Below are 23,212 nucleotides of genomic sequence, written 5' to 3' on the forward strand. Positions count from 1 at the left end.
CACCTGAAGGCAGGACAAGAAGCAGCAGATGGTAAATACTCAAGGAGTGGGAACAATTAACCAGTGGAACGGCTTCTCTCCAGAAATTGTGGGTGCTACAACACTGGAGGTCTTCAAGAAGAGACTGGAACTTGTGTGAAATGGTGGAGGGTCTCCTGTTTGAGTAGGGGGCTTGACTAGAAACCCTCCAAGGTTTTTTCCAACTCCGTATTCTGTTATCCACTGTCTCCTTCAAGGTCAATAGCTTTTAGGGTCTCAGTGGCAATAGCTTTCCAGTACTTTTACAGCCCTCTCTAAGTAGTCTTAACAGAATTACAGAGTTGGAAGGGATTTTCGAGGTCTTCTAGTCCAGTCAGCCTCTTTGCCCCCTACAATCTGGGTCCTCATTTTTCCCACCTCGGAAGGTCGGACGGCTGAGTCAACCTTGAGCCTGGTGAGAATCGAACTGCCAAATTGCAGGCAGCCAGCAGTCAGCAGACATAGCCTGCAGTACTGCACTCTAACCACTACGCTGTTGTGGCTCCATTGCCTGAGCCTGGGCTATCGACAGATGCAGACTCTGAGAGTGAGGAAGAGGAGTTGGCAAGGCTTCCCTCTCCAGGACCCTCCTCTCTGGCAATGCCTCCGGAGGACACCGAAGGCCAAACGATAGGCTCAGAGCCAAGCACGTCCCTGCAGCCACAGGTGGACAGCGACGAAGGAGATAAGTGCTGGCTGGACCCTCAGCAGAGGCCCAGGGAGAAGCGTGTGCAGTAGAGGGGAAGGCATGCCAGAGATTAGCTGAGTCACTGGACCACACCCCACAGGGTATAAATGTGGGTGTTGTGGTGGCCGGTTCAGTTTGTGACGAGCAAAAACTAGAAATAATCCATGATCTCTGCGTTACTGGACTTTGCCTGCTTTATCGGACTGCATTTGGATTAATCCTTGTATTGTTGAAAACTCTGCCTGTTTTATCGGAATGCTGGCAGTCTAATCTTTGTTTTGTGTGAGTAAAGTCTGAATTGGCAGCTAGACACTGGGTTGCTGCCAGCTTTATTTTCAAAGAATTTTGTCGTGTGGCTTATTAACTCGGGGCCGTCTGTGGGGGTGCGTGAGTGGAATGGGGACAGAACATGCGCCACTTCGGCTCCGAGATTCTGCTCTTGTCCCCACTTCCCCAATTTCTGGATCTGCCCCATGAACCGTAGGGGTTGCCAGAACCAAAGCGCCCCCTGGTGGAGCCAATTGGAGAAGCCAACTTTAAACAGCCAACCGGTAAGTTTGGGGAGGTCTTGGCAAAATTATTTCAAACTCTTTAATAGTTTTCATCATTTCACTTCCTCTTGCTAATCTTAAGAGCATCCCCAATGACGTATATAGTACAGGTAGTCCTCGACTTACGACTATTTGTTTAGTGACCTTTCAAAGTTATAGCAGCACTGAAAAAAGTGACATAATTAGTCCTCATAGTTATGATTGTTGCAGCTTCCCCACAGTCATCTGATCAAAATTCAGTCGCATGTATTTATGATTATTGCAGCATCCCGCTATTTGTCACCTTCCTAGCCGGCTTCTGAAAAGCAAAGTCAATGGGGGAATCCAATTTCACTCAACAAGTGCTTTAATTCTCTTAGCAATTATAGCAAAAAAAAAAAAAAAAAGTCATAAGAGAGGAGCCTTGGTGGTGCAGCGGACTAAAGTGCTGTTAAGGTAGCACTTAGCTGCCAGCTGCCTGCAATTACTGCGAGTTCAATTCTCACCAGGCTCAAGGTTGACTCAGCCTTCCATCCTTCCGAGGTAGGTAAAATGAGGACCCGGATTATGGGGGCAATAAACTGACTTTGTATATAAAAAAAGAACACCGCTTAGGGGGCCCCCGAAAGCCCTACTAAGCAGGTATATACAAAAGTATGAAGGCTATTGCTTAAAAAAGCATTGTAAGACGCTGTGAGTTTCCGGAGAAGGGCGGCATATAAATCAAACTAATAAAAATAAATAAAATAAAACTGGGTACGGCTCAGTTAACAACCGGCCTTGGAAGATGAGATGAAGAGATGCTGCCTGGGAAGTGATCAGAGAAGAGGTAGCATAGCCCTGAGCTGCATAACGGGCTGGGAAAAAGACGGGGGGGGGGGAAACCCTCCATAATTTCTCAAGCTGCAAATGAGATGGTGGGAGATTTATGCGACCAGACTTGCAAAATTAACAGAATAACAAAATTGGAAGGGACCTTAGAGGTCTTCTAGTCCAACCCCCTGCTCGGGCAGGAGATCCTATACAGGGGTGGGATTAAAATTTTTTAGCAACTGATTCTTTGCCTGGTTGCTTGGTGGGTAAGGCCTACTCAGCCTCCTGTACCACGGTGGTGGTGGGTGTTTTCACCCTTCCCAGGCTCCGGAGGCTTTCCTCCAGCTTCCGGGAGGGTGAAAACAGCTTCCCCTGGGCTCCAGAGGCCCTGCGGAGACCGGAAACTGGCCCATTTGCAAACCTCTGGGAGGCCTGTTTTTTGCCCTCCCAGAGCTTCTGCTCTGGGAGAATAACAGAATAACAAGAGTCAGAAGGGACCTTGGAGGTCTTCTAGTCCAACCCCCTGCTCAGGCAGGAAACCCCAAACCATTTCAAACAAATGCTTGTCCAATCTCTTCTTAAAAACCTCCAGTGTTGGAGCAACCACAATTTCTAGTGGCAAGTTGTTCCACTGACCGATTAATCTTAACTGTTGGGAAGTTTCTCCTTAATTCCAGGTTGCTTCTATCCTTGATTAGTTTCCATCCGTTGCTTCTTGTCCTCTTCTTTGTGGCAGCCCCCTCAAATACTGGGAGACTGCAATGTCACCCCTAGTGAGGTTCTACTTATCTTTACTACCGGTTCGCAACGGGACCGTACAGAAGCTTCCTGTTCTGCCCCAGCTATGGACCCCAAAGAATGCAGCAGACACAAAGTTTGTACAAAACTTAATTTACTAAAATAACTCAGTCTTTATCAAAACAAAGGCTGTTAATAAACTTTCTTAACAGCCTACAAGAAACCAAAGATAAAGTAATCACAATCTTACTAAAGTTAGCAGAAAGCCCAGAAGCAATTTGCAGAGAATCCAGAGGCGAAGGAGAATGAACTAAAGTTGTTCCCTACAAATTGCTTCAGTCGGCATTCCTCCTTAAATAGGCTAAGGGAGTGGCCAATTAGCCCCAAGCCTTACTCTCGAGGAGACCTCCTCCTGAGGAGCCACTCGTGCCTTTTGGCAGCTATGCGCGCCTGTGCATCGAGAAGAGGCTCCTCCTCTTCTTCCTCTTCACTTATGGGAGCTTCTGGAGGTTCTGAAGGCCCTGGCTGAATCCCCGCCTCTGGCACCGCATCTCCTCCAGCCTCCTCATTGTCCGACTCGAGTGCCAGCTGCACAGGCTGCTGTCGCAGCACCACACCAGCCTCCTTGTTGTCGGAATCAGCTACAATCCGCACAGGCCGCTGATGGGCCACAACACTTCCTGATGACGTCCGGGTTGGTGGGCGGAGCCTCCTGCTGGTTTTACTACCAGTTCTTGCAAACCGGGGGCAACCCACCACTGCCCCTAGTCCTTCTTTTCATCAAACGAGACATACCCAGTTCCTGCAACCGTTCTTCATATGTTTTAGCCTCCAGCCCCCTCATCCTCTTGGTTGCTCTTCTCTGCACTCTTTCCAGAGTCTCCACATCTTTCTTACATCGTGGCGACCAAAACTGGATGCAGGATTCCCAGTGTGGCCTTAGTACCAAGGCCTTGTAAACACGGATCATGATTTAACAGGCTGTCATGAAGATCCAGAAGGGCCTTCACTTCTGCAACTCCTTAAGGTGTGGGAGGATTGCGTCAGCAAAGGAAAACTTAACCGGAAATTGCTTTAATACCAGTTGGTGAGGTGGAGATTCTGGAATCTAAGCCTGCCACTCGAATCCCAAAGCAACAGGCTCTTGGCTCCAGGCTGTGCCCACAGGAAGGATGGATGGCAAGGCAGTTAGGAAGCAATCCGTTGGGCTGGATTTGCAAAATCGGAATAGAGCTGGAAGGGGCCTTGGAGGTCTTCTAGTCCAGCCCTCTGCTCGAGCAGGAGATCCTATACCATTTCAGACAGCTGGCTGTCCAATCTCTTCTTAAAAGCCTCCGATGATGAAACACCCACAACTTCTGGTGGCAAGCTGTTCCACCGGTTAATTGTCCTCACTGTTAGGAAATTTCTCTTTAATTCTTTTTTTTTTTTTGAATTTTATTTATTTCTTTACAACAAAATATTTACTCTCACACAGATCACGACGGGAGCTTTACAGAAATTTCTCTTTAATTCCAGGTTGCTTCTCTCCTTGATTAGTTTCCATCCATTGCTTCTTGTTCTGCCTTTTGGTGCTTTGGAGAATAATTTGACCCCCCCCTTCTTCGGGGCAGCCCCTCAAATACTGGGATATTGGCCAGACCCCTTCCACAGAAGCTGCTGGCCAGAGGCACTGAATAACGTACAATCTCAAAATCAGGGGAACAGAAAGGTTTGGACTTTCTTGAGGTACAGCTTCTTTGCAAGGCAATATTTATTTAATTTATATACCGTCCTTCTCCCGAAGGACTCAGGGCGGTGAACAGCCATAATAAAACAGTGTACAAAATAGAATTTAAAAGCAGATTAAAGTAATTAAATCATAAACCAAATTTAAAACTCTCATTTAAAACCAATTTTAAAACCCCATTAAAACCAAATTAAAACCATTTATCCCATCAGAGCGTCCACTTCACATGGACACATCTTAATTGTTTGCCTAGAACAAGTTTTCTCAACCTCAATGACTTTAAAATGAGTGGATTTGAATTCCCAGAATTCCCTAGCCAGCATGTTGGTTGGGGAATTCTGGGAGTTGAAGTCCACCCTTCTTAAAGCCTGCTGGCTGGGGGATTCTGGGAGTTGAAGTCCACACATCTTAAAGCCTGCTGGCTGGGGAATTCTGGGATTTGAAGTCCACCCATCTTAAAGCCTGCTGGCTGGGGAATTCTGGGAGTTGAAGTCCACCCTTCTTAAAGCCTGCTGGCTGGGGAATTCTGGGAGTTGAAGTCCACCCATCTTAAAGCCTGCTGGCTGGGGAATTCTGGGAGTTGAAGTCCACCCTTCTTAAAGCCTGCTGGCTGGGGGATTCTGGGAGTTGAAGTCCACACATCTTAAAGCCTGCTGGCTGGGGAATTCTGGGATTTGAAGTCCACCCATCTTAAAGCCTGCTGGCTGGGGAATTCTGGGATTTGAAGTCCACCCATCTTACAGTTGCCAAGTTTGAGAAAAAAAGAGGTTTAGAGCAAAACTCTTTGTCTGCTCCAAAGTCACCTGGAAAGGGGTGCTGTTTGGCACCTACCTATCCTTTTCATCACCCAGCAGATTGGAAACCACGCAGGTAAGGGAGGAACAAACCCCAGCCAGCTTGTTTCCCTGACGTCAAACAGGTAGCCTCACCTGGTTCTTTCGCCACCTAGCTTAAGTTTCGCTCCCAGTCAGCTGATTTCTCTTCCTCCTCTCCCAGCCTCTCTTATCACCTGGCAGGAAGGCTGGGAGCACTGTAGCCAGGAACGGCATTCTCACCTGAGGAGTCTGACAGGTAAGGAACCTGCTTGGCATCAGTGGGATCCAGCTGTTTTTTGGGGGGGAGCTCCTTTTTCCTTCTCTTCCTGTTGACCGTCTCCTCCTTCAGACTGCTTCCTCCAACGGGGTTTGTAGGTGCGACGCACCTGTGCAGGTAAATGGTGGGGAAAGTGTAAGTTATTTAATGTTGGAGGGACCAAAGGAATAGTATTGTATTTTGTTAGTATTTTATTGGCATAGTTTTCTCTCTTTAATATTGTAAGCTGGGTAAGATGGTGATGGATAGTGGATGGATGGATGGATGGATGGATGGATAGATAGATAGATAGATAGATAGATAGATAGATAGAGATGATAGATGTAGATGATGGATGGATGGATGGATGGACGGATGGACAGACACACAGATATGGATGGATGGATGGATGGATAGATGGATAGGTAGCTAGATATAGATGATAGATATAGATGGTTGATGGATGGATGGATGGACGGACAGACAGACACAGACAGATATGGATGGATGGATGGATGGATGGATGGATAGATAGATATAGATGATAGATATAGATGATTGACAGATGGACGGAGGATGGATGGACAGACACAGATATGGATGGATGGATGGATGGACAGATGGATGGATGGATGGATAGATAGATAGATAGATATAGATGATAGATATAGATGATTGACAGATGGACGGACGGATGGATGGATGGACAGACACACAGACAGATATGGATGGATGGATGGATGGATGGCTAGATAGATAGATATAGATGATAGATATAGATGGTTGATGGATGGACGGACAGACAGACAGACACACTGACAGATATGGATGGATGGATGGATGGATGGATAGATGATAGATATAGATGATAGATATAGATGGTTGATGGATGGATGGACGGACAGACAGACAGACAGATATGGATGGATGGATGGATGGATAGACAGATAGATAATAGCATGTCTCTTTCGTCCAGATGCTTCCACTGAGGAGAAAGCTGAATGTAACAATGGAGCAGAATGAGGTTAAACAAATCAGATTGCTCATGCAAAGAGAGAATAATGTTAATATTGCCCAGAGATGCTGGCAGTTGGGTGGTACAGATTTTTACAGATAGTCTTCAACTTGCAACCGCAATTGGGACCAGGATTGCTAAGCAAATCAGTTGTTAAGCGAGTCACATCTTCCCCGTTGACTTTGCTTGTCAGAAGGTTGCGTTCCTGGCTGGGGAATTCTGGGAGTTGAAGTCCACCCATCTTAAAACAGCCGAAGTTAAGAAACCCCGGTCCAGCATATTCTCATTTGAGAGATTCCAAGATTCCTTTAGTCCCAAGATTCCTTTAGGATGGGATATAATCCTGGATTTTTAATACAGGTAGTCCTCGACTTAAAACAGTTCATTTAGTTTATCTTGCCACAACGGTGGCAAGAAAGCATCGTAAAATGGGGCAAAACTCACATAACGAATATCTCACTTAACCATAGAAATGTTGGGCTCAGTTGTGTTGGTAAGTCAAGGACTAACTGTTATTTTAATTTTTAGGAAAATTTACGGTTCCTGAGGGTGTTTGGTGTCTCAATGGTGTCCTTTCCACTCGCAAATTTCTCCCGCTTCCTAACTCTTCCATATTGCGTTGGCTTTTGTGGGAAAGCATCATATTCCTCCCCCCTCTCCCAATATTGGATTCTCATTCCCATTATCCACAGCCAATCAAGCACTAGAAAGGAATCATTTCTTGAGTTTCTAGGGCCAATATGGGCCCCCCTCAGAAAATCATTTCATTTCATTTTTTTCATTTCATTTTATTTAATTTGTATACCGCCCTACTCCCGAAGGACTCAGGGCGGTGAACAGGTACAAAATAAAACACGTAAAATACAAAAATTAAGAACAGAAGTAAAATCGAATTAAATCAATTTAGCCCAAGACAAATTTAAAACCCCAGATTAAGAACAAATTAAAATTTACATTAAACTCATTGAACTCAAATCCACGTTTTTGTAATTTGGTTTTTAAATCCCAGCTTTATTTTTCCATTCACGCAATATGGAAACCAGAGAGAGAGTTCCAGTTTTATAGTCCAGCCTCTTTAAGTGACTAATATTTTCCTTTGAGCAAGAAAGAATGGATGGAAACTAATCAAGGAGAAAAGCAACCTGGAATTAAGGAGAAGCTTCCTAACAGTGAGGACAATTAACTGGTGGAACAGCTTGCCACCAGAAGTTGTGGGTGCTCCATCAGTGGAGATTTTTAAGAAGGGACTGGACAGTCACGTGTCTGAAATGGTAGAGGGTCTCCTTCTTAAGCAGGGGGCTGGACTAGAAGACCTCCAAGGTCCCTATTCTGATTCTGATTCTTAGTTCTGGTTTTGTAAAGCTGGGAATCCTCTTTTCTACGGGAATTGGGCTGTTTGAGAAACTCCCCTGGGGAATTTCAACACTCAAAACCAAACAAGAATTCTTTCTCCGAAGCACCTGAAGGCAGGACAAGAAGCAAAGGAGAGAAGCAACCTGGAAATTAAGGAGATAGACCATCTCCTGACAATTAGAACAATTAACCAGTGGAACAACTTGCCACCAGAAGTTGTGGGTGCTCCATCACTGGAGGTTTTTAAGAAGAGATTGAAAACCCATTTGAAATGGTATAAGGTCTCCCATGTTGGGGTTGGACTAGAAGACCTCCAAGGTCCCTTCCAATTTTTTTATTCTGTGTTTTGGCAACCAAGTGAGTAGATTAATCTCTCCTTCTCTTAAGAACAAATCAAACGCATTTAATTAGATCCACCCAGTCAAACCTTCAATGAGATTAAATGAAGGCAAGTAAAAGCAGTTCCTTGATTTAGGACCACAACTGAGCCCAAAATTTCCGTTGCAAAGCAAAACAGTTAAGTGCGTTTGTCCTATTTCGTGACTTTTCTTGTCACAGTTGTTCAGTGAGTAACCCGGTTGTTAAGTGAATCTGGTTTTCCCCCGTTCGCTTTGCTCGTCAGAAGGTCGTAAAAGGGAATCACACGACCCCAGGACACTGCAACCGTCATAAATATGAACCAGGGGCCAAGTGTCTTCATTTTCACATGACGGTGGAGTCGTAAGTGTGAACAAATGGTCCTAAGTCACTTTTTATCAGTCCCCGTTGTAACTTTAAACGGTCACTGGATTAACTGTCGTAAATCGAGGACTGTCTGTAATTTGCAAGGTGAAGAAATCTTGGCCAGAAAAGATTTTAAAAAAGGAGCAAAATTTAGAATTTGTAGATAAGAAAAAAAAAATGGGGGGCATTGAAAAACGTTGGCCGCGGAATGTTTAACTTATTTTACGCGAATCGGATTTAAACACACCTCATTAATTCGGATTGTTTTTAATTGAAGGATTGGCCTACAAGCAAACAGGAGGAGCTGAGCCACAAAGGACATCTTCTCTGGAAAGAAGCTGGACGATTTAGGACAATTCGGCCTTGACCGTGTCCCCTGCGCCTTTCCAGTTGGTTTTCTTCTGAGACTCGGCCTCCGCCATGTCAACCTTGTACCCGACGCTGGAAGATATGAAGATTTATCACATGTTGACGGTGAGAACTGCTTTCTTCTCCTCTCTGCGGAAGCCACCGCTTGGAGTAGGGACAATGCAAGGGACAAAGTGATAGACAGATTCTGTTCTGGGTCTTAAGAGGTGCCAACCAGTCGTGAAATCTAAAATTTGTTACTACTGGTTCTGTGGGCATGGCTTGGTGGTGGTGGGGGTAATGTGACTGGGTGGGCGAAGAGGTTGTAAAAAAATGCGTTCAAAAGGCTCTGACGATCCCAGCTGAGTTGCCTGATCGGCAGAGGCTTTTTTTCTTTTAAATGCCTCTGACGATCCCAGCTGAGTTGCCTGATCGGCAGAGGCTTTTTTTCTTTTAAACGCCTCTGACGATCCAAGCTGAGTTGCCTGATCGGCAGAGGCTTTTTTTCTTTTAAATGCCTCTGACGATCCAAGCTGAGTTGCCTGATCGGCAGAGGCTTTTTTTCTTTTAAACGCCTCTGATGATCTAAGCTGAGTTGCCTGATCAGCCGAGGCTTTTTTTCTTTTAAACGCCTCTGACGATCCCAGCTGAGTTGCCTGATCGGCAGAGGCTTTTTTTCTTTTAAATGCCTCTGATGATCTAAGCTGAGTTGCCTGATCAGCAGAGGCTTTTTATCTTTTAAATGCCTCTGACGATCCAAGCTGAGTTGCCTGATCGGCAGAGGCTTTTTTTCTTTTAAACGCCTCTGACGATCCCAGCTGGGTTGCCTGATCGGCAGAGGCTTTTTAAAAAAAGCCTCTGCCAATCAGGCAACTCAGCTTGGATCGTCAGAGGCATTTAAAAGAAAAAAAGGGTTTTTTTCTTTTAAAAGCCTTTGACGATCCCAGATGAGCCACACGATCATCAGAGGCTTTTTTTTTTTTTACTTTTAAAAGCATTTTTTCGGCCGAAGAAGTTGTAGAAAAAATGCTTTTAAAACTAAAAAAAAAAGCCTCTGATGATTGTGCGGCTCAGCTGGGCATGGAGGGGGGGCAGGGATTTTTGATAACGGTTCTCCGAACCACCCGCCTCCATCGCTACGGGATTGGGCGATCCGGTCCGAACCGGGAGCATTCCACCCCTAGTGCCAACCACAGGTAGTCCTTGACTTATGACCACAATTGGGACCAGAATTTCTGTTGCTCAGCAAGGCGGTTGTTAAGTGAGTCACGCCCAATTTTTTTCTTGTGCCATGGTTGTTGAGTGAATTCCTGCCATTAAATGAATGAGGCGGTCATTAAGTGGGAATCTGGCTTTTTGCAGTGACTTGGCTTGTCGGAGGTCAGCTGGGATGGTCACAAGTGATCACAGGATCACTGCAATTGCCATAAACATATGCTGGTTTCTAAGGTTTCCTTGAATTTTGATCACGTGACTGTGGGGATGCTGCAACGGTCATAAGTGTGAGGATCGGTCGTAAGTCGCTTTTTTCAGTGCCGTTGCAACTTGGAATAATGACGAATACTTGTTAATTGAGGATTACTTGTATTACTCAACTAGAACAAAAATATAATTTAATTAAATTATAACTAATGTTCCAATCACTTTCAACAGATAGAGGTAGTTCTGGATTTACAACAGTTCGTTTAGTGACCATTCAAAGTTACGGCGCTGAAAAAAGGACCGTTTTTCACACGTTGCAGCATCCTCAGGATCAGGTGATCAAAATTCAGACATTTCGCAACTGACTCATATTTATGACGGTTCCAATGTCCCGGGGTCACGTGATCCCCTTCTGAGACCTTCTGACAAGCAGCCGCCCAGAGTCCCTCGGGCAGCATAGAAATGCGATAAATTAAATTAAATTAAATTAAAGTCAATGGGGGAAGCCAGATTCACTGAACGACGGCGTGACTCACTTAACAACGACAGCGATTCACTTAACAACCGAGGCAGGAAAGGTCGTAAAATGGGGCAAAACCCCTGTAACAACTGTCGCGCTTAGCGACATAAATTTGGGGACTCAATTGCGGTCGTCTGTTGAGGACGACCTGTACAGCAAAAATAACGAATGTTTTAAATTAATTTAAATTAATTGTTTGAAACCACAATTGATAGTTTCATTTTAAACAAAGGCAGCTGAAAAATGGGAATTTCCAAAAAGGGGCTGAAATGCCAATCTCTCCCCTATTAATGGGTTACCATTAAATCTTTTTTATTTCTCCATCAATCCTCCCTCAACCTTAGGACTCCAAATCATGGACTTTTTTTTTTTTAATTTGATTTATATGCCGCCCTTCTCCAGAGACTCAGGGCGGCTTACAATGTGCTCAGCAATAGCCTTCAGTCTTTTGTATATTTTATACAAAGTCAGCTTATTGCCCCCAAAATCCGGGTCCTCAATTTACCTACCTCAGAAAGGATGGAAGGCTGAGTCAACCTTGAGCCTTGGCGAGATTCGAACTTGCAATAATTGCAGGCAGCTGAATGTTAATAACAGGCTTTTCGTCTGTTGAGCTATCCAGGCTCCTTGTTTCCTTCCCATCACTCCCAAGCCTTAAGGACTCCTTGGGCCGGGGATGATGGGAGCGCAATCCAAAATATTGGGAGCGTCTCCTGTGGGTTTCCTAGGTCTGGAAACGCCAAGGCGAAAGATAAGCCTTATCCCGTTGTTGCCAAGAAGAATGCAATGCAATAATTTTAGTGACTTTTCTGGTTCTCCAAGCTTTGTCATCCGATATTCGGCAAGATGGCAACACCCAGGACTGGATGGTTGAGATCTTGCCAACAGTTGGAAAGTTTTTCCTAACCTTTATAATCAAAGGAACGTCTCCAGAAGATGTGGGTGCTTCATTGCTAGAGATTTTGAAGTCCCTAGGGGGAGAAGGGCAGTATATAAATTCAAATATAAATAAATAAAAATAAAATTTGTCCGGATGGAATGATATAGGGCAGTGTTTCTCAACCTTGGTAGCTTGAAGATGGGTGGACGTCAACTCCCAGAATCCCCCAGCCAGCAGCGCTGGCTGGGGGATTCTGGGAGTTGACGTCCACCCATCTTCAAGCTACCAAGGTTGAGAAACACTGATATAGGGCCTCCTGCCTTGGGAGTGGGCTGGGACCCCTTCCAGCCCTAAGATCCTACCCATCTAAAGGCATGCTGGTTGGGGAGTTGAAGTCAGAGGGAGATCCAAGCTGGGATTAAGGAGAAACTTCTTAACAGTGAGAACAATTAGAATGGAATAACAGAGTTGGAAGGGACCTGGGAGGTCTTCTAGTCCAACCCCCTGCTTAGGCAGGAAACTCTATACCATTTCAGCTTGGCGTCAGAAATTGTGGGTGCTCCATCACTGGAGGCTTCCAAGAAGAGCTTGGACAGGCATTTGGCTGACTTGGTATAGGATCTCCTGCCGGAGCAGTGGGTTGGACTAGAAGACCTCCGAAGGTCCCTTCCAACTCTGTTTCTCTCTTATACCTCTCACACTTTTAACCTTGGGTGCAATCCCAAGAAGAACTTCAAGGACTATTTATGGAAGCCAATTAGGAAACCAATGCCCAATTAGATGTATCTCCTGCTTTGGGAATCAGGAGCTCAAATCATTTTTCTCACGACTCAAACATGCTTCTCCAGAAAATTTCGTCTTCAGATCTCGGATCACCTTGGTTTTTCTCTATTTCTGCTTCAAAGGTGTCTAAATTTGAGCATCAAACCCAGCGGTGAAATCCAAATTTTTGGACTACCGGTTCTGTAGGCGTGGCTTGGTGGGTGTGGTGTGGCTTGGTGGGCATGGCTTGGTGAGCATGGCAGGGGAAGGATACTGCAAAATCTCCATTCCCTCTCCACTCCTGGGGGAAGGATATTGCAAAATCTCCGTTTCCATCCCACTCTGGGGCCAGCCAGAGGTGGTATGTCAGGTTTCGATGTCATCTCAGATAAATTGCACTCCCAAACAATTAATCTTTGCTGAAATATTCCATTTATTGAGTACGACAGATCTGGCCCCGACTTCGTCTTAGCCGATACTAACCCTCTGACCCCCAAACCCTTCCTTTTCCGTTCCCCAATTCTCATCTTCTCATTGGCCATCTTCCAAGCCAGTCTTCCCCAGCTTCTGACCTCAGCCCACAGGAATGATCCCCTCCCATCCCATCTCCTAGGGGATATTATCTACAGAGAAAATAAATAGGTGAAAAGTCAAGCCTCATCTTTTTATGGCAGCATCAGAATGCTGACATGGTATTTGCTGGTTCTCCGAACTGCTCAAAATTTCCGCTACCGGTTCTCCAGAACCTGTGAGAACCTGTTGGATTTCACCCTTGATCAAACCCCAACTCTGGTCTGTCTGGATTGATCTCTCATGATTTAGAACGATACTCTCTTCTAAAATAACATTAGGCATTGTTGTGGCTGACTCCTGTTTTCATGTTTTATTCCTGCTGCAGAAGTAAAGCAGAGTTCACGGACAGAAGTTGTACCTTTTCAAAAATCATTTAATATTAGGGGGGATAAAAACAACTTCTTGACTGTAAGATCTGTCCATGGTGCAATAATCTCTCCGTAGAGTAGTATTTCTCAAACTTGGCAACTTTAAAGAGGTGTGGACTTCAACTCCCAGAAGGTCGTATGATCCTTTAAGGTGATAACAAACAAGGAATGTCCTTGACCCCTGAGTCATACTATCATATGGGGTGGACATGTGTAGAAGCAAAAAAAATATTAGACAAAAATACAAAGGTGGTTGGAAAAATTTACAAAGCAGCATATCGACTTAAAACCAGAAATATTTTTTGTTGGGGATTTTGCCCGAAACCTATAGTAAACGGAATGCATATTTAATTATACATGTATTAACTGTGGCTAGAATTGTATTTGCACAAAACTGGAAGAGTGATGAAGTCCCTACGGAGGAGAATGTGATTAGGAAAATATTAGAATGTGCAGAAATGAATAGATTAACGTTGGCTATACAGGAGAAAGAACAAGCTGAATATTATATAACATGGGAGCTATTTTATGGATGTTTGGAGAACAAAAACAGACGCTAGAAATAAATGGAGATTAAAGATAAAGGTTCCCCTCGCACATATGTGCTAGTTGTTCCCGACTCTAGAGGGCAGTGCTCATCTCCGTTTCAAAGCCGAAGAGCCAGCGCTGTCCGAAGACGTCTCTGTAGTGTGGCCGGCATGACTCAGCACCAAAGGCGCACGGAACGCTGTTCCCTTCCCACCAAAGGTGGTCCCTATTTTTCTACTTGCATTTTTTACGTCCTTTCGAACTGCTAGGTTGGCAGAAGCCGGGACAAGTCACGGGAGCTCACCCCGTTAGCGGCACTAGGGATTCGAACCGCTGAACTGCCATCCTTTCGATCGACAAGCTCAGCGTCTTAGCCACTGAGCCAAACACAATTCCTGCAACCATCTTCATATGTTTTAATCATCTTAGTTGCTCTTCTCTGCACTTTTTTCCAAAGTCTCAACATCTTTTTTTGTAATGTGGCAACCAAAACTGGGTGCAGGATTCCAAGTGTGGCCTTAACTAAAGGCTTTATAAAGTTCAACGTCTTAGCCACCGAGCCACTGCATCCCTAAATGGAGATTAGTGAAATATAGAAAAAATGTTAAAACAAAGATGTAAATAATATGATGATTTTGACTAATATGTCTGATAAGACTATTGTGTTTAATATTACTATTATACTCTTATTAGAAGATAAGTTAAGAGGGAGAAATGAATAGATTCATTATGCTTATTATTATTATTCTAAGATTAGAGAATCAATATCAATGTAATGAATACTGTGAATTTTGATCATTATTGCACAGATATTTGTACTCAGATGACACCTGGTTTAATGGAAGATGAAATGTTTAAATTAAAAAATAAAAAATACCGTATTTTTCGGAGTATAAGATGCACCCTTTTCCCCCCTAAAAGGGGGTGAAAATATAGGTGCCTCTTATACACCGAATGTAGCCCCGCCCACCCACTGGCCCTTTGGCCTCTGCCTCCCAGCAGTTACCTCCTTGCAGCAAACAGCAAGAAAAAACAGCTCCTTTCAGCTTCAGCACAGCCTAATTAGCACAAGTTGATTGGATCGGCCTCCCGACTCTCAGCTGATTTGCTCTCAGCTGTTTTGCACAGGGCTCTGCTGCTTGCTGCAAAGAGGTAAATTGCTGGAGCAGATTTTTTTTTTCCTTGTGCTAATCAAGCTATGCTGAAAACGAAACTGAAAGTAAAGCAGGCTGTTTGCTGCAACGAGGCAAAATGGCTCAGAGGCAGAGGGAGATTTCTTTTTCTTCTTTTCCTCACCAAAAAAGGTAGGTGCGTCTTATACTCCAAAAAATACAGTATATTAAAAAAAAAAAAAGAATGTCTTTTAGAGATGAAACGGTCGTATTGTCTTCTCTTTTGAACTAGGGAGTTATGTGCCTCATGTCTTCTCGTTTTTATCATTATAGGCCCAGGAGAATACTGTAGGACCACAGCCCATAGCTCCAGCTCCGGCCCCTACTGCCAGAGAGATGCCGGAGCCACCCAAAGCAGATGGTAATGTACTTCAGACATCATCAAATCTTTTGGGTCATCATCAAAACAAGCTCTTCTATGGAGAACCAAATGGCGACAGCCTAGTGGAGCCCAGTGGTGGGATTCAAATAATTTAACAACCGGTTCTCTGCCCTAATGACCAGCTGGGTGGGCGTGGTCATGATGGGCGTGGTCAGGGGGTCTGTGACAGGCAGCACTCGGCCTCCTACACCCCCCTGGGAGCAAAAATGGGCTGAGGGGGGGCACCCCCCTGCGCTCCGTTTTGGGCCTAGTAGGCCTCCCTGCAGCCTCCTGGGAGCAAATACGGGATGCGGGAGGCCATGCTGTGCCCCATTTTGGGCCTAGTACGCCTCAATGCAGCCTCCTGGGAGCAAATACAGGGTGCAGGGGGGCGTGCTGCACCCCCCCCTCCCGTGCTCCATTTTGGGCCTAGTAGACCTCCCTGCACTTATCTGGGAGCCAAAATGGGGCATGTGAGAACTCCTGGAAGGGGCAAGTGGGCAGGGCCAGCCAGCAATTTAACAACTGATTCGCCCGAACCGGCCTGAACCGGCTGAATCCCATCACTGACTCTAGCACGCTTTGTCTGAACCAAGACCAAAATGTACCAACCGGCCAATCCTTTGAATAAATAGTTATTTCTTCCTTTTCTTTTTTTTTCCCCAGTGCCGCCGGTTTTGTACCCAAATCTTGCCGATCTGAACGATTACATGGGCCTCTCCCTTTCCAGTGAAGAGATCCAGAAGAATTTGGGTCTCGTTCCGACAGGCAATTCTGTAAGCATTTTGGAACGCAGCTGTGGTGGAGATTCCATGCGCCTTTTCCCCCCACATAAATTCATGTCCATGCAGGAGATGATAGCTTGTAACTAACCTAGGAGAAAGATCTTGCAGTCCTAGTGGACAATCGCTTAAATATGAGCCAGCCGTGTGCAGCAGCTACCAAAAAAGCCAACACAATCCTAGGCTGCATCAACAGAGGGACAGAATCAAGATCACGTGAAGTGTTAATACCACTTTATAAGGCCTTGGTAAGGGCACACTTGGAATCCTGCATCCAGTTTTGGTCGCCACGATGTAAAAAAGATGTGGAGACTCTAGAAAGAGTGCAGAGAAGATAAACAAAGAGGATTAGGGGACTGGAGGATAAAACATTAAAAGAACTATTGCTTCTACATTTAGTTTAATGAAAAGAAGGACCAGGGGAGACATGATAGCAGTCTCCAATATCTCAGGGGCTGCCCCAAAGAAGAGGGAGTCAAGCTATCCTCCAAAGCACCTGAGGGCAGGACAAGAAGCAACTAATTAAGGAGAGAAGCAACTTAGAACTAAGGAGAAATTTCCTGACAGTGAGAACCATTAATCAGTGGGAAGGACTTGCCTGCAGAAGTTGTGGATGCTCCTTCACTGGAGCGTTTCAAGAAGAAATTGGACAGCCATTTGACCAGAATGGCATAAAGTCTCCTTGTCAGAACTGCTTCAAGTTGAATCTCTTCATAAGAGTAATCCTTAACTCCATTTATTGAGAAAAGTATAGTGGGGTTGGACTAGAAGACCTCCAAGATCCCTTCTAACTCTATTGATCTATCCCAAAGATGCTTTTTCAGGAGGCAACTGGATGTTCCTGTTTTTTCTTTTGAAGACATTTCACTTCTCATCCAAGAAGCTTCTTCAGCTCTGACAGGATGGTGGGAAAGGGAAGGATTTATATTCCAGTCATTTGCATCCTTTTAGATTGGGATGAACATGCTTTGAAGGTGAGGGAGTATGATCTGCAGAGAAAACAATTGCAGACTACAGAAACTGTTTGCACCACTCAGGTGACCCTGAGGACACAGATAAACCTCCAAGTGACCTCAACGACCCTCTAAAAGGATGCAAATGACCAGTTGTCTTGCAAGGAATATAAATCCTTCCATTCCCCACCATCTGGTCAGAGCTGAAGAAGCTTCTTGGATGAGAAGCGAAACGACTTCAAAGAAAAACAAGAAAGTCCATTGTGCCTCCTGAAAAAAAACAAATTTGGGACAATCATGGCCTGGATGACTGAGAATTTCTTTCTTTCTTTCTTTTTTATTTAAAAAGTTTTAACAATCATTACAACAATTTTCCCTGTAGGGAGCTCTACCTACGCCCGTCTGCTCTCTTCCTCCCCTTTTCCCGGGGAGAAAGTTTCCAAGCCGCTAGACAGCTGATTTGCGCTGTTCTAGCGGCTTTACGAGATCGCGGGGCTGGCGCTCAAGAAAAGAGCGTCCCCCGCGCCTGCGGTGCCACCGGAAGTCCCCAATGACTGAGAATTTCTACAGACCTCTATTATTCTATGTCCTGCAACATATTCATGGTTGCTTCTTCCAAGATTTAGTATGTCCCTGCTTCTAATCTAGATGTTAATTTTTTTCAGAAGAAGGACACCTCACACCTGTGATGGGTGGGAGCTGTGTCTCCATGGCGACACACATAACCATTGTCTGACTCTTATGTTCTCCATTAAGTAGAGGGACACCATCATTTCTATTACCAGAAAGGTCTTTGAGGGTCAGATGGCTTGTGACTCACTGATGGATGATGGCTGGTTTTGAGGTTGTGTGGGAAGAACGTTACTTAGGAACTGCGTGAGACCAGGTCTCCTTTGGCAATTTAAGGAGCTAGTGTCAGCGTCTCAACGCTGACGTAGAAAAGGGAGATAAGCCCTGAACTTTTGCCTGCTAAATCCCTTTGAAGCTCGGTCTCCGTGGAAATGAGGAGGGGGGAACATTCCTGTGAAATGACGAGACAAGAAGTCAGGAGAGTGGCTTGGAAGATAGCCAATGAGAAGCAGAGAATTGGGGATCGGAAAGGGAGGGATTGGGGGGCAAAAGGTCAGTCTTGTCCGCATCAAGCAAAGATTGGCAGTTTGGAAATTCATTTATTTTGAGATAGCATCGAAGTCTGATAGCTAGATTACTCCAGCATCCCATCAACATGTTGTGATTCAAAACCTGTCGGGACAACGGGAGGATTATGAAACCATTTTCAGCGGACAAAAGTTAGGGCATTGGTGTCCTAATTTGCTTCAATAAATATTCCTCGAAGTTTCTTGATGGTCTTCAGAAGGACTGGGTTGGTTTGGTTCAAGTGTGAAGGGTATAACAGAAAAACAGAGTTGGAAGGCACCTCGGAGGTCTTCTAGTCCAAGGGTCTCCAACCTTGGCAACTTTAAGACTTGTGGACTTCAACTCCCACCCAGCAAAGCTGGCTGAGGAATTCTGGGAGTTGAAGTCCACAAGTCTTAAAGTTGCCAAGGTTGGAGACCCCTGTTTGAATCCAACCTTCTGCTCAAGCGGGAGACCCCATACCATGTCAGACAAATGGTGGTCCAATCTCTTTTTGAAAACCTCCTTGGTTTCGAGCCCCCACAACTTCTGGAGGCAACCTAATGTTCTACTGATGAATTGTTCTCACTGTCAGGAAATTTCTCCTTAGTTCCAGGTTGCTTCTCTCCTTGTTTAGTTTCCATCCGTTGCTTCTTGTCCTGCCTACAGGTCCTTTGGAGAAGAGGTTGACCCCCTCTTCTTTGTGGGAACTCCTCAGATATTGGAACATTGCTATCAAGTCATCCCTAGTCCTTACAATTTAGAATAGAATAGAGCTTGAAGGGACCTTGGAGGTCTTCTAGTCCAGCCCTCTGCTCATACAGGAGAACCTATATATCATTTCACCCAATTGACTGTCCAGTCTCTTCTTAAAATCCTCCAGTGATGGAGCACCCAGAACTTCTGGTGGCAAGTTGTTCCACTGGTTAATTGTTCTCACTGCCAGGAAATTTCTCTTCAGTTCTAGGTTGCTTCTCTCCTTGATGAGTTTCCATCCAGTGATGGAGCGCTCACGATTTCTGAAGATTTCTTCTTTTCATGAAACGAGACATACCCAATTCCTGCAACAACCCTTCTTCCTATCTTTTAGCCTCCAGTCCTTTCAGGGTTGATGGATTCAACCCCTAAGAGTTGAAGTTGAACTTGGATCTTCACAAACCTTCTTGATCTGAGGAGAATAATTCTTTCTTTCTTTCTGCATGGCTTCTTCAACTTGGCTTCCTCGGCAGGCTGTGGGTCCATCTTCCTCAGCTCAAGGTCCATTGGTGGCTCCCGTGACAGGAAGTGATGCAGGGCTGCGTCGAGCGGAGATCAAACCAGGTTTGCGTGAGATCCACCTATGCAAGGACGAACGTGGGAAGACTGGACTGAAGCTGAGGAACATCGATAAGGTCAGTTTTGGAAAGGAGCTCCTAAGCAGCCTAAGATCTGGGGAAATCTACAGTTTCTAGAACATCCTGGGATCACCACTGTTTTCTATCTGGTCTTCTTAGGTGGATCTGGAGGTAGGATTGATATAATAGGACTGATAAGAGTTAGCAGGTTTTATCTGCCACATGTCAGGATTCCAACGGATGCTCTAATTAAATCACGAGCCTCGAGCCAAGCTTCAAAAGAAATCCAGTTATTTATTAGGAGCTTCATGTCGGCGTGTTTCAGGTGAAGCCAACTCTGACCCCACGTAATTTACGTCCCAATCATGACCCTGTTTCCCCCCTCCCCCCAGGGTGTGTCATCAATCACATTCACCAACAGAGCAATTTTGCAGATGTGGAGATCACTCCGCTCTGGCCGCTGTGGGTAACCCTGGGAGACAGCCTTGAGAGAGATATGTCTGGAATGTGCTTCTGTTTTTGGCTGCCGTGCTGCTTCGTCAGTTTCCCATCCCCCTTGCCTATGGCAACTCGAGAGCAGGCTAGGGATGCTTTGAGAGTTGACATCGCAAGTTGGTTTTATCTCCTTTGAGAGCTGGCTAAACCAGCGATAAAATGCTTCATCCCTGTGAGGTGATCTAAGGACAGGGGATTATTTAATTGTGACCTACTGAGTTAATCCGTTGGTGTCGAATCAACGCTGGAGTCAAAAGTTTCAGTTTCAGTTATAAATGCTCCAACACTGGAAGTTTTTAAGAAGAGGTTGGATAACCAATTTGTCTGAAGTGGTGTAGGGTTTCCTGCCTAAGTAGGGGGTTGGACTAGAAGACCTCCAAGGTCCCTTCCAACTCTGCTATTCTATTCTTTTCCTGGCTAAATGCAAGAGGAACCCCCCTCTGGAGCTTTCTTAGGACTGTCAATCTGCAAATAACTCATTGATAGACAAAGGTAGACATACCACGAATCTCTGCCAACCGTCTTCTCTTTATTTAGCTTTAGTTATCTGCTCAACCCCCAAGTTTCCAGGTGCCCAATAAGAACTTGAGAAGAGCTCTGTTGCATCCAGAAGGGACTTGTGTAGGTAATTGCCAGAAGTCAAGTCTTGTAGGCACCCTACAGTCTTCTAATTAGCCACCATCTGGTCATCAAAGGCAGTTGGACAAATTAAAGGAAGACCGCTCTCTCTCTCTCAAGGCCTTTGAAGATTGGGGCAGTGTGTCTCCCAACACCAGCTGTGGGCAAGGACTCTGTCTCAGTGGTGAAATCCATTTTTTTTTACTACCAGTTCTGTGGCTTGGTGGGTGTGGCTTGGTGGCAGGGGAAGGATACTACAAAATCCCCATTCCCTCCCCTCCTGGGGAAAGGATACTGCAAAATCTCCATTCTCTCCCTACTCTGGGGCCAGGCAGAGGTGGCATTTGCCGGTTCTCCGAACTACTCAAAATATCCACTACCGGTTCTCCAGAACCTGTCAGAACCTGCTGGATTTCACTCCTGGATCTGTCTTCCTCTCCTAGTTTGAGGTTCTCCAAGATAGATGTCTTAGCTGAACCCCGGAGAAATAAAATGCTCAACTGATCTTCCTCAACTTTCGAAATGCTAAGGTGAGTGGACTTCAACTTCTGGAAGTTGAGGTCCACCAATCTTAAGGTTGAGAAATACCGGTTCAGCATATTCTCACGGGAGAAGCCCCATGCTGACTGGAGAATTCTGTGAGCTGAAGTCCACCCATGTTGACTAGGGAATTCTGGGAGCTGAAGTCCACCCATTTTAAGGTTGAGAAACACGGGTTCAGCATATATATTATATATTCTGAACTATGTATTGTCACTGGAGAAGGCCATGTTGGCTAGGGAATTCTGGGAGCTGAAGTCCACCCATGCTGACTGGAGAATTCTGTGAGCTGAAGTCCACCCATGCTGACTGGAGAATTCTGGGAGCTGAAGTCCACCCATTTTAAGGTTGAGAAACACGGGTTCAGCATATATATTATATATTCTGAACTATGTATTGTCACTGGAGAAGGCCATGTTGGCTAGGGAATTCTGGGAGCTGAAGTCCACCCATGCTGACTGGAGAATTCTGTGAGCTGAAGTCCACCCATGCTGACTGGAGAATTCTGGGAGCTGAAGTCCACCCATTTTAAGGTTGAGAAACACGGGTTCAGCATATATATTATATATTCTGAACTATGTATTGTCACTGGAGAAGGCCATGTTGGCTAGGGAATTCTGGGAGCTGAAGTCCACCCATGCTGACTGGAGAATTCTGGGAGCTGAAGTCCACCCATGCTGACTGGAGAATTCTGGGAGCTGAAGTCCACCCATGTTGACTAGGGAATTCTGGGAGCTGAAGTCCACCCATGCTGGCTGGAGAATTCTGGGAGTTGAAGTCCACTCATCTTAAGGTTGAGAAACACGCGTTCAGCATATATATTATATATTCTGAACTGTGTATTCTCACTGGAGAAGGCCATGTTGGCTAGGGAATTCTGGGAGCTGAAGTCCACCTATGCTGACTGGAGAATTCTGGGAGCTGAAGTCCTTAATATGCCCATGGTTGAGGAACTCCAACATAGCATTTTATTTCTCCAGAGTCTTCTTCAGCTAAGACACCCACCTTGGAGAACCCCAAACCAGAAGAGGAAGACAGAACCTTTGCCCACAACTGATGTTGAAAGACACTCTGCCCCAACCTTCAAAGGCCTTGATAGAGCTGTCTTCCTTTAATTTATCCAACTGCCTTTGAAGACCAGATGGTGGCTAATTAGAAGCTTGTGGGGTGCCTACAAGATTGATTTCTTTTTTATTTGTGTGCCTCCAAGCCAGAGTTGATCCCTGGCAACTACATGGACACGTTCCTGCTGTTTTCTTGGCAACCTTTTCAGAACCTGTGGGCCACTGTCATCTTCTTATTTTATTTTTATTTTATGAATCATATTTCTATGCCGCCCACTCTCCGAGGACTCTGGGCGGCTTACAACAATCGACAGTATACTAAATAGCATATCGCCCCCAAACAATCTGGGTCCTCATTTTACCCACCTCGGAAGGATGGAAGGCTGAGTCAACCTTGAGCCTGGTGAGATTTGATCCGCTGATCTGCTGAACTAGCAGTCAGCTGAAGTAGCTTGCAGTACTGTACTCTAACCACTGCGCCACATCGGCTCTTCTAACCTCGGCTCTTCTTCCGTGGGGGGAGGAAGGATGGACTGCCCCAAGGTCTACCCATCTGTCTTTGTGCCGAAGACACAACTTGAATCTGAAGTCACTGTTTCCCAGTTTTTAGAATAGCAGCTTAAACCACAGCTCCAAATGGCTTCTCTTGTGGCCTTGATGCCAGCCCCTCTAGTAGCTGAATCAGAGGAGGAGGAGGA

At 45.3% G+C, this 23,212-nt stretch overlaps 1 protein-coding gene across 2 annotated transcripts in view; it reads left to right on the top strand.

Moving 5' to 3' along the window:
• Positions 1 to 5,465: 5,465 nt before the first annotated feature.
• The window catches only part of SDCBP2 (syndecan binding protein 2), a 28,483-nt gene continuing 10,736 nt past the window's right edge, over positions 5,466 to 23,212 (top strand). Inside the window, exons 1-5 of one of the 2 annotated variants that reach the window (XM_087888976.1) lie at positions 5,466 to 5,587; positions 8,956 to 9,152; positions 15,525 to 15,612; positions 16,279 to 16,388; positions 19,693 to 19,854. In XM_087888976.1, coding sequence (XP_087745102.1) covers positions 9,099 to 9,152; positions 15,525 to 15,612; positions 16,279 to 16,388; positions 19,693 to 19,854 — 414 coding nt within the window. In that variant the 5' untranslated portion in view covers positions 5,466 to 5,587; positions 8,956 to 9,098. Of the gene's footprint in view, positions 5,588 to 5,674; positions 5,726 to 8,955; positions 9,153 to 15,524; positions 15,613 to 16,278; positions 16,389 to 19,692; positions 19,855 to 23,212 lie in introns of those variants that run through there. The other variant, XM_087888977.1, reaches the window with a different exon arrangement.

Source organism: Pantherophis guttatus, chromosome 3 (assembly GCF_059756535.1).
Source record: "Pantherophis guttatus breed Tessera chromosome 3, ASM5975653v1, whole genome shotgun sequence".
NCBI classification, from domain to species: domain Eukaryota; kingdom Metazoa; phylum Chordata; class Lepidosauria; order Squamata; family Colubridae; genus Pantherophis; species Pantherophis guttatus.